This window comes from Mizuhopecten yessoensis, unplaced genomic scaffold (assembly GCF_002113885.1).
Source record: "Mizuhopecten yessoensis strain PY_sf001 unplaced genomic scaffold, ASM211388v2 scaffold2329, whole genome shotgun sequence".
Taxonomy (NCBI): Eukaryota; Metazoa; Mollusca; class Bivalvia; order Pectinida; family Pectinidae; genus Mizuhopecten; species Mizuhopecten yessoensis.
Genome location: NW_018404492.1, coordinates 3,755,279 through 3,767,050, shown reverse-complemented (window position 1 = coordinate 3,767,050; position 11,772 = coordinate 3,755,279). Strand labels below are relative to the sequence as shown.

General features: G+C 37.6%; 2 protein-coding genes across 6 annotated transcripts in view; one reads left to right on the top strand and one right to left on the bottom strand.

The window, feature by feature from the left end:
- Nucleotides 1-3,572, top strand: part of LOC110445630 — an 18,684-nt gene extending 15,112 nt beyond the window's left edge. For both annotated transcript variants that reach the window (XM_021490333.1, XM_021490332.1), the window contains exon 3: nt 1,969-3,572. In XM_021490333.1, the coding sequence (XP_021346008.1) occupies nt 1,969-2,603 (635 nt within the window). In that variant the 3' untranslated portion in view covers nt 2,604-3,572. The remainder of the gene's footprint in view (nt 1-1,968) is intronic.
- Nucleotides 3,573-6,377: 2,805 nt separating this feature from the next.
- The window catches only part of LOC110445629 (centromere protein H-like), a 17,756-nt gene continuing 12,361 nt past the window's right edge, over nt 6,378-11,772 (bottom strand). For 2 of the 4 annotated variants that reach the window (XM_021490328.1, XM_021490329.1), the window contains exons 8-9: nt 10,769-10,859; nt 7,590-7,757 (exon numbers count right to left, since the gene is read on the bottom strand). In XM_021490328.1, the coding sequence (XP_021346003.1) occupies nt 7,607-7,757; nt 10,769-10,859 (242 nt within the window). In that variant the 3' untranslated portion in view covers nt 7,590-7,606. Of the gene's footprint in view, nt 7,758-9,107; nt 9,177-10,768; nt 10,860-11,772 lie in introns of those variants that run through there. The other 2 variants (XM_021490327.1, XM_021490331.1) reach the window with 2 other exon arrangements.

Below are 11,772 nucleotides of genomic sequence, written 5' to 3'. Positions count from 1 at the left end.
CCCCCCCCATTTTTTTCTCTCTCTTTCTTAGTCTTACTTTCCCTTCTATACCTCTAGGACCTGCTCTAACCTCTTTTCTATCAATTCTAAACAATGCTTTTATATAACGGACATAATTTAGCTGTAATTTAATTATACATAAACATAATTAATTATACCTGGAAATATGCAATTTATTATAAATGAGTATTTACTGAATGAATTGTAATGTGTGAAAGGAATAATGTTTATGTATGATATATTTGCATTGTTATAAATTCGGGAAAAAAAATACAAAAAATAATACAAAAAAAAAAGATACCGAGTTTGCTATTGTCTTACATTCGACATAAGTTTTCGAGTTTGCTATAGTTGACGGAAATTATTGATTATGGAACTGTCCACAGCCGATGTAATATTTAAAGTTAAGGATCATGTCACTGCTCCCTACCGAAGTAATACGTCAACAATAGTCAACACGGTCTTAAGCGTGTAAGTGGCTGGAGCTGACAATAAAATCCTTAGTCAATGACAGTTCTCGGGCGTGGCCAATATTGAATTACCCGCAGTTGGTATTCTCAGACGTATAACTTTCCACAGCCGACGCAATACCGACAAACCCTTTGACTATTACACACAGTCCACAAGCCTACATATGTCATTATTTTCAAACTTCAAACAGTACTCAACCAAAAATACGTCCCAAATCCTACATTATTTACAGTTGACGTAAATTACCCGATTAATAACTGCTCGTGACCGACGTTTATTATTCAAGCTAGTAGGCCTGCCCTAGCAATTACCTTACAAACGAGTATCCAATTGGGAACCGTCGGCACTTTCTCGCTAAGTTCCGACACATTCATTCTTCAAATACTGAGGGTTCGTATGCATATGATAAATGTGAAATATAACGCCCTCACATGAAGTATCAGTGAAGTACGTTGAGTAATGGTAAGATTGACGTTAATATGCTGAGTGCCTTGAAGTGCCAAAGTAAATGTATGCAGTAAAGGAGTGTTATGTCTATAGTGGATGACAGACGAAAGCAAATGCAGTATCATAGAACATCTATCTTAGCATGCTTCCAGCTATCGCCATTATTTCAGTCACGTGCTACGTGAACAACAGTATTAGTTATTAATGTTATATAAAGTAAACGTTCTAGCTGTATGATAATTATCTGGATTTATACGCCACTAAGCTAATAAATTGATAAACGACACACTATCTCCTCCTAGATATTCCCTGTCAATGAATTAGTTTACGAGAATACCTAATACATATACTCGTTTTGCGTTTAGTTGTACTGTTTGAAACTTAAGATATAGTTGATACAAGTTAGATATGATGTATTCTGTTGATACATATATAGGTTCAATAAATTTCTTGCAAGCACAGGATTTGCAACGCTGCCTAATTTCGAAGTAATACAGATATAAGTGTGTGCATTATGATGAAATTTATAAAGAGTGAAAGAAATCTAACAAAACAATTAACGATAAGGCAACGTGACCTAGATAATATATTTAAATAAGGCTGGCCGATTTTCTCTTTCGAGCAATTGTCACATGGTGCCTCACTTGCATTTCATCAGCAAGCTGATGGCACAGCCTGTGTCGTAATTTCTGGTAGCTTCAGCCAGTAGTCGTTGTGCAACTTTAACGCGGATGTATTTGGAAACATTAGATATGTACATGCACGCGTGTACCCTCCCTTGACAAAGCCCATTATGTCGTCCATTACTTCGAAAACAACACCGGATTGGATAGTTTATTGGGAAAAACTGATAACAAATGGTTATTAACCAATGAAAATCATCGTTACATTACCGACGTTTTAAAAACAAATACTTTTCAATTATAAAATAACAAAGATCGCTTTTAAAAAGACGTACAAATATACATGCGTGTAATACCACAATCTGATCCTTAGTTTTGCTGCTGATATAGATGTTGTTCTAATTAAATTATTTTCTTTTATTTCCAGCTCCCTATTTGTATCGATGGCGTAATATGCATGCCACACCGACCACAAGAAAATTAGGTGGTAACCTTGACGAACGCTATGTAAGCAGACAACCGCCATTACGGAATCAACTTAACAAATTAAGACTTCATTCTGCGGCTTCAAACTTATACAATCAAAGGTTAGCGTCGAGACTCGCGAGACAGCGATTGGCTAACTCATTTGCCAATCAGAGATTAACAACAAATTTAGCCAATCAAAGACTGGCGTTTGTTGATCCTGTGCGCGGTAACAGCCATTCTGTCAACTACCGCCCTTTGTCAAGATCAGAGCAGATAGCCCAGTATTACAAAGGTAAAACTAGAAATTTGTCGCAACTAAAGATGTTTCCAGTCAGGGCCGCAACAACTTTCGATGACGACGGCAATTTCCAGAGCACATCTTCCATTGATAGCGACAACTCGTACGCCAATGATAACAAGTTCTTCTTGACGCTTCAGAAAACACGGCAAAGTCTGGCTGGTGGGTTTTCAGACAGTAGTAAATACAGCATAAGTGTCATACCTCGGGAAAACACTGCCGTAAGGATTGTGCCGAAGACCTCACTCTGGGACAGACTGATAACATACTTACTGAACGACTGGGAAAGTCAATAACAGAGCCAGCTGTTGGTCGTTTGGAACTACCAAAACCAGACGATCAAAACGCCGTTGGCATACCTTTCAAGTTATTGCTCCAGAAATAAATATCTTCATTGGGGATTTTGTCCTACATAAATACATACATAATATGCTACAAAGTACCTCAAGTACTTATCGTAAATATAAATGCAAAGCTTACACAGATCACTCTCGTGATGCTGTATTAATAGACTTACCAGCCACGCGCATTAGACAGAGACTGACGATGTCAGCGCATGAGTGCTTTCTGCTTTTAAAGAATTGTGTTTGCTTCGCTTGAATTTGAGAAATTCCCCAGTTCCTTTTTATTACACCAGTGTCTTTTTATTAAACCAGTGTTCTGTGACATAAAAGAGGGCGGAAAAGGACGCGGATTTTGGTGTTCCGTAGACTGATATAAATCTGCCCGGGACATCGCGAGTTTCAGGGCCAAAGGTGTGATGTATTATTTAGGTCAGAAAAGCTCATCAATGACATACTAGTGGTCATCACACCTGGACATTTACTAACCAGTACGGGTTCGGGAGCTCGCAGCTGACAGTTATCTGAACAAATGTCTAACCCATTGACCCATGCCAGCGACGAAAGAGTGAAACGGTTACAATAAAGAAAGTGCTCCAAGTTGGTCCTGGAAATCCAGTAGTGTAAAAAGGATGATTTTAGTGAAATGTTGAATTAAGGACCGACCGTTGAAGTGGACCGTCGCTTTATAATTTTATATGAAATGGAACAGTGCGATGTTTATTGAATGACGTATTGTTACTTATATGACTATATATATTTATAGTAAGCGGCCGTTGTGCGATAGTCAGTGGCCACACAGAGCCAAGACCACCGTGTTCGGTATAATGAGTAGTAGACCCGGTAAATGGCCCAACATGGCCGCGAACAATAAGCGGACGTGTTGGAAATTAAGACAAAGTATTAAAATGGACTTACAGGCAANGGGGGGGGAATAAAGTATTTGCATAACACTTAAACTCTAAAAAGGCGCAAAAAAATCATCTCTCAAAAAAACACCAAGGAGATGAAGTATGAACTATGACCCGCTGTACACTTTTTATGACATATTAGCGATATGTTCCCCAAAATTACCGAAATCATTACAGTGATTTCAATGTCGTTAACGCGAGTAGTCCTATTTCGTGGTTTTACGCACAGACGGTACAACAGAAATATAAAATAAGATATTTTATTGCCACCTGTCAAATCTCCAGACAACTAACAGCACTACCCGGTAACTCTATATAACGCCATGCCTTTATGAGAGATAGCGAGAATATAGTCCAAATGTGAAATGTAAATTGTGAAGAATGGGAGCCACTATTTATTTTAACCCAGAAATAAATCGGTTTGAAAATTTAAACACAAATCTATTTGACTTTTTTTTTATTTGAAAATCTACACAAGAAGAATTACACGAAAGAGGGTGTTTTCGGCTGTGCCAGCTTCCGAAGAGTAATATTTTTTAAATCGTAATGTTTCAACAGTTCATGTTTTCACATGATGTTGACTTAGAATGGATGGCCGGTTTCAATTAACAATGACGAAGGAACATAATGCAATATTGCAAGAGATTTAAAAATCAGACAGCGGCAATTAAAATCGTATATCAGGATATTACCGCGGGTATTAATTTTTGCGATTTCGCGGGTCAATAATGTGATCGCGAAAATATGATCCACAGAAAATTATGACAGGTATAAAACTGAGCCGTGATAATACACATCACAACAGTAATGTCAGCTTGAAATAGCGCGCACGTGGTTATGACGATTCATACATTCCTGGATTAAAACGGTAAGATGTTTTGATAACATCTCACCTTTATTAGTTCTGTTGATGAATTGTTTAATATATTTTGTAATAAAACCTGTTCATTTGACTATTTGCGACACTTTAAAACACCACGAAAATTTAGTTTCGTCACATCTCTAGATTGCAAAATTTATTCATTAATTTAAATTTAATTTTCTAATATTTGGTCGTAATCGCAAGAATATAAGACAGCGTAAATAACCCGTTCTTCCGTATTTGCTAATTTAGGAGGGCATCGAACTTGAGCAATGGGGCTTCGGTAGTAGTATACACTAGGTAGGGTTTATCCAAATCCGATAACTCCTTTAAAATCGGCAGGAAAACAATGTAAAACAGTGAAGTTAAGCGCGTATAGGCCAACATTTCCGAATAAAACCTCTTTTTAAATGGCAGAAATATTCAATATAAACTAGTGAAAGGAAATGATGAGAGGGAATGTCAACCCTTATAGAAGGTAGCAAATCTAGAAGATCCATTTGAGTAGGCCAGACGTACACTTACCATTTACATAACGACAAAGGTATTTCTTTATGTAAATGTATATAAGTGTATACCTATAAAGGTAATGCTGTCTGCACCGTGACTACAGCTAGGTCACACATCTGTGTGTGATCAACAGTAAACAGCCATCCATCATTCCAGGTATACAACATTGACACCTACATATATAAACATCTATATATAATTATAACCTTGGCTTTTTTACTCACACTTTGCTTCATGGTAGCAATATTTCTACAAATTGTTATGCGCATTTAAAGATTAAAAAGTTAAATCAAACCGATGTTTTGTCATTTTTGAATTGACCAAAGAAATGTAATATTATTATTAAATACATTTTATTGGCCCCACCCCTTAGCCCGGGGGGGTCAGCCCCACTATTTGTACAATTTTGAATCCCCACCTCCCATGAATACTTCCGACCAAATATGATCAATATAAATGGCATAGTTCTGCAGAAGAAGTCGTTTATAGCAATATAACCAAATTGCCCCCTTTTGGCCCCGCCCCTCAGCCCCCGGGGGGTCAGCCCAACCATTTGTACAATTTTGAATCTCCACCACCTAGGGATGCTTCCAGTAAAATATGGTTGATATCCACTTCTTAGTTCCAGAAAAGAAGTCGCTTAAAGCAGTTTAGCCAAATACCATTTTTGGCCCTGCCCCTCAGCTTCCTGGGGGGTCAGCCACACCATTTGTACAATTTTGAATCCCTGCCTCCCAGGAATGCTTTTGATCAAATATGATTGATATCCAGTGCACAGTTCTACAGAAGAAGTCGTTTGTAGCAATATAGTCAAATTGCCCCCTTTTGGCCCCGCCCCTAAGCCCCCTGGGGAGTCAGCCCCACCATTTGTACAATTTTTAATCACCACCACCTAGGGATGCTTCCAGTCAAATATGGTTGATATCCACATCTTAGTTCCAGAGAAGAAGTCGCTTAAAGCAATATGGCCAAATTGACCCCTTTTGGCCCCACCCCTCAACCCCCTGGGGGGTCAGCCCAACCATTTGTACAATTTTGAATCCCCACCACCTAAGGATGCTTCCAGTCAAATTTAGTTTAATTCCAACCAGTGGTTAAGAAGAAGAAGTTGTTTAAAGAAATTGACGCCACTTCGGACCAGGTGAGCTAACAAGTAACACAGAAATATTATGAGCAACTATTGTCCGTCAAGCCATGACCACAAGACAACTAGGGGAGACAACTTTCAGAAATAAATCTATTTCTTTTAAATTTAAATTTTCGAAACAATGGAATCAACACATCCCCCCCCTAATTTTCTAGGGTTGAAATCCATCAAGCTAGCTATGAAATATGATAATTAAACTAAAGATAAAACAAAAGAAAATTTAGACTACATATTTCTTCCTGTTATTTTCTGACATCATGTATCAATGTATTGTAAAATGATTGAAAACTCATCCAATATTAAAGCAATATATCAACATTTTATTAATTACTTAATGAGGAAGTAACCTGTCATTACATATATGTACATATTTACATAATACATAACAAATGGATCAAACAAAGACAAGAACATATAACTAAATTATCCGAAAACAACACCAATTAATAAAGTCTACTTCCAGAAGTCTCTTCTAACCACACAATTGACAAAAATTACTTCCGATTTTTTTTGGAAGATCTTTGAGGCTAATACATGACATCCTCTGATAATGCAGATATTTTAAATGGGCAGAGTGCTGTATTTGTTTTTATACAAGGTCTAGGCTGGTCAGCTCACAGGGGCACCCAACTACTACTAATGTTGATCTTGTTTGACTTTCAGTCGCTGGGTACGCTATATCCCAATACATAACATACCCAGCGACTGAAAGTTTAACAATATCAATATTAATAGTAGTTGCGTGCCCCTGTGGTCGGCTTTCATGGCTTATCATTGTGCTGTTAGATGAAAGACAAGGTTCATCATGAAGTGAAAATTACTAAAATTGCTATTTGATTATGGTACCTTCTATGAACTCAATCTATTCTCTTCCAAGTAACACTCCCTTAGGAGAGAAAAGACTGCAGTCGTAGTGTTCTCTACTTCAGGATATATGTCACAATACTTAGTCATGTATCTTGTTTCCGAAGAGTTCCACAATGAAAAAAAAAATCAGAATATCTTTAACGAACTCTAGTCTTGTGTAGACTTGGCTAATACACATACATTGGTATTACTATAAGGTACCAGTTAACTTACAGATAAAGGAAACCACTCTACTGTATTTATTAATGAACACATAAGGCATAGCCATGTTTTCTTTCATTAGGGTATACTTAAAGTGTAGTACTTGTTTTTACAAGATATGCAACCCTGACTTTCTTCAGATAACATTTGCATATTCTGTACAAAGAAAAAGGTCTCCTGAAACTGACTTTAACTCATTCACCCCTGACGACACATTTGAAGTCTTCCAAATCAAAGGTTGGATTAGTTCATTATGAAATTTCAGGGGTGAATGGGTGAATAAGGTAGAGATCCACACAACTAAGATTGAGTGTTTGGGGTTTGATTACTTTCCTTATAACATGCTTAAAAGAGTAACCTTGAAGCAGTTAAAATTGTTCCTGTACAAATATCATCACAAATCCAGCATTTCAGATAATTCCTACATGCCCATGTTTGGTGTCTTGTGTTAAAAATGGTGTCACAATTCCAGTTTTTTGCCCATTTCTAGAACAAGTTCTTGCATGGCTGGGTCTTGTGCCCAGTTGATGCCACTGCCAACAATAACTGCTTGTAAGGTATTACGCACTATTGTGATCTTCTGGAGATTCTTGTCCAGGTCTTCAAACAGACTGAAAAAGTAAAATATGAACTATAATATAGTTTGAACGTGTAACTAAGAGGTTCAACTAATTCTGGTGCATGCTGTTCTTTTTTATTGAATAAACTTTACAATACTGTTTGTGTAACTAAGAGGTTCAACTAATTCTGGTGCATGCTGTTCTTATTTATTGAATAAACTTTACAATACTGTTTGAGAATTTCGTTTCAGTACTGAGAGGTGCTAATGAGAGACATGGTTCTATAATTTGATTTATTTCTATACAAGGATAATTCTGACAATACAAGGATTAAAGGGATTTTTCCCCCATTTTTTATGTGGCATGGAGTGCATTAATTGGATTTCATACATACTCATGAGTTTCCTGACACTATATAAGTGTTTTCTTATAATTTATGATAATATCAACTCAATGTCTTACAACATTACTGGTGGGTTTTTTACCTGACACCTGGACATTTGCTAGAAGACTGGCCAGCTTGCAGTTCATAATTGAAAGTTTTCAAACAACAAATTTTTGAGAGAAAAAAAAGGAAAACTAACATATCTTAAAATTTTGTCTTCTAGATCATATTGAATCCCTACACATGTAGTTTTATTTAAAACTTTCATCATTTTTGGGATGTGAAAATATGATAGACTGGAGTTCTGCTTCTTCATTAAGCCAATCAAGGCAAGGCTTTTAGAAACTGGGCCTAGATGTATGACATATGGTCCTTTAATGGCATGTATGTTGTTTTTAAGACCACTGTAGTCTAACATGTAACCAGCAATGCATTCAACATGAGATAGTAAACAATACAAGGAAACAAAGAGTACAAACATATAGCCGAAGGCACAGTAGGTCACGGCACAGGTAAGGCTCAACCAGGTGACAGGTCGGCACAAAGGTGTCGAGAACACTGATCTAGGCAACATTTTCCATGACTTTATGTGGAAAAAACTGATGTTTTGTAAGGGTTGGGCCTTTTTAACAGTCTACTTAATGTAGGCGATGTATTAATTTCAAGTTAACATGTACAACTGGACCAATCAAACACCCCTGATTCGTAAGAGTGTTCCCAGTTTATACCACTAACTAGATAGTTAACTCATACATTGCTGACAATGGTACAAGTCAGCACTGAAACCTGGCAATAATATAAAATGCAATATCAAAACTCATCATAAACCTTCTTCCTGTTGAAGAAGATATCATTTAAAGTGAGTCTTCCAAATTGACCCCTATTGACCCCACTGCTAATTAGCTGCCAGAAGATACAAGATCCAGCCCCTTTTTTGGTAAATATTTGGTTTCCCATAAGATTGGATATAATCAACACATTTTGGTTATAGGATGTTTAAAGGAAATCAGTCAATATGTACCTTTTGATCAAATCTTCAGCACTTGATAGAGGTCAAGCTTAGGCTAAAGTACCAAGGTCTAGTACTAAATGTGAGAGAGAGTGAAGGTCAGCTTTTTCTTTAACATCTAATGCAGGTAATCTCAAAATATCTACATTTATATATATGTTTAATTTCAAAAAAGTCATTTAGTACTAGTCATCTGTGATATCAATGGATTCACGCAATTATCCTTAAAAAATATGAATCAACAAGAGGCCCATGGGCCTTAACGGTCACCTGATATATTTATACAGAGAGTTGATTTTGTTTTTAACATGAACAGAAATATTATTCAAAGTGACAAAAAACAATAAAACCACCTCATTCAATATCTAGCATACAGATTTCAGACTAGAAAGTATTTGAAACTAGCACCTCTGATTCTAAACAAGGAAAATGAAGAAATTTTAGCACACTGACTCCTTTGAGTCCCACCCTACAGCCCTTGGGGGTAGGGCTGGCTCAAAATTTTCAAAGTATCAAACTGTCAACTCAAGGTTATAATTCAAATCAAGTTATTAACATGTAATATTCAAAGTATCTTTTGCCATTATAAACCATAACAAATTTTGCCCCTCCTTCCCCAGGGGGTAAACGTGAGATCCTAGGGTCATAAACCTTAAGACCCTTCCATCTATGAAGAGTATTTGATTCTACCATATCTGGGACTTGAGAAGATTTTTGAAATTTCAGTAAATTCGACCCTTTTTGGCCCTACTCATCAGCCCCTAGGGGTCAGTCAGGGCTCATATGTGCTTATTATCAAACTGCTACCTAATACTGATAATGCTAACCCAAACTGAATTACTTCCAATGGAAATTAAACAAACGTTGGTCCAAAATGTGATTTCCCTATATAAACTATAGTAAAGTTTACCCCCTCCCCAGGGGGAAACATGAGACCCCAGGGTCAAGAAATTCACAATTTCTGTAAAGCACCTTAAGACCCTTCCATCTATGAAGAGCATTTGATTCTACCATATCTGGGTCTTGAGAAGAAGGTTTTTGAAATTTCAGTCAATTCAACCCTTTTTTGCCCCACTCATCAGCCCCTGGGGGTCAGTCAGGGCTCATATGTACATTCTATCAAACTGCTACCTAATACTGATAATGCTAACCCAAACTGAATTACTTCCAATGGAAATTAAACAAACGTTGGTCCAAAATGTGATTTCCCTATATAAACTATAGTAAAGTTTACCCCCCTCCCCAAGGGGAAACGTGAGAAATTCACAATTTTAGTAAAGCACCTTAAGACCCTTCCATATATGAAGAGTATTTGATTCTACCATACCTGGGTCTTGAGAAGAAGATTTTTGAAATGTTAGTCAATTTGACCCTTTTTGGCCCCGCCCCTGAGGCCCCTGGGGGCTTGGGACTAAACCGGCCACTAATTTTGTTGTCCTTTGTCCATGGAAGGTCCCTGCAAAATTTCATTGAAATTGGTTCAGGGGTTATGTAAATTGTTTACGGACGCACGACGGACGACGACGGACGACGACGGACAAAAGGCGATCGCAATAGGTCACTTGAGACTTTGTCTCAGGTGACCAAAAAACTGAAAATGTTAATCAAGATTCCAATATGACAATGACAACTCTGATAAAGAGAATATTGTATACAGTAAATACTAACTCCTGTGTTTCCTGGTCCTGGATGTCCATTCGCTTTGGGTTCTGTCGTTCGTGGAGTGTCTCCATGTCCTGTCTGTTAATTCTCATTTGATCTAAAATATATAAAACGTTCCAAATAAGGATAACTTTTACCAAACAAAGTGAATGCTGTTTCTCCCCTAGTCCTGTAGGCACTATATGCAGCATCCACCCCAACCCCAAACTTAGAATCCTAGATGTCATTTAGTTCTGAAGCTGAAAACCTGTTTGCTCCTAATTGACTTGTTTAGTCTGAATATCCTTTTAGAGGCTTGGGTTTTTACATAAGGATCTGCTCAGCAGTTTGAGAGTTTGTTTGTGTTTTAAGTCCTATTAACAACTATGGTCATTTAAGGACATGCATGGTTTTTGTGGTGGAGGAAAGCCAGGGTTCCCAGAGAAAACCCTAGACCTACAGCCAGTACCTGGCGACTGCCCAACGCAGGCATCGAACCTGTGATCCAGTGGTGGAGGGCTAATTCGGCAAATTATAGTCCCCTACCAAATGTGAAATGTGAAGATGATAAATTTGTGCAGGAACTAATTCTATATACGAATGTTTGACAGATCCACTGTATTCAATAAGGAATAGTGTCGGTGACCTGGTCAAAACAGAGTGCTACTTTGATATATACGGAACACCGCCTCACCAAGGTGAACCCATACCCCAAGTATGAAGTTCTAGTGACTAGTAGTGTAGTAGATAGAGCCCGGACAAACTCTTTCTTTGATGTAGGTCAGAGTGACCTACTTTTGATACATGACACACTGCCTCACCAAGATGAACCCAAACCCCAAGTATGAAGTTCTAGTGACTAGAAGTGTAGTAGATAGAGCCCGGACAAACTCTTTCTTTGATGTAGGTCAGAGTGACCTACTTTTGATACATGACACACTGCCTCACTGAGATGAACCCAAACCCCAAGTATGAAGTTCCAGTGACTAGTAGTGTAGTAGATAAAGCCCGGACAAACTCTTTCTTTGATG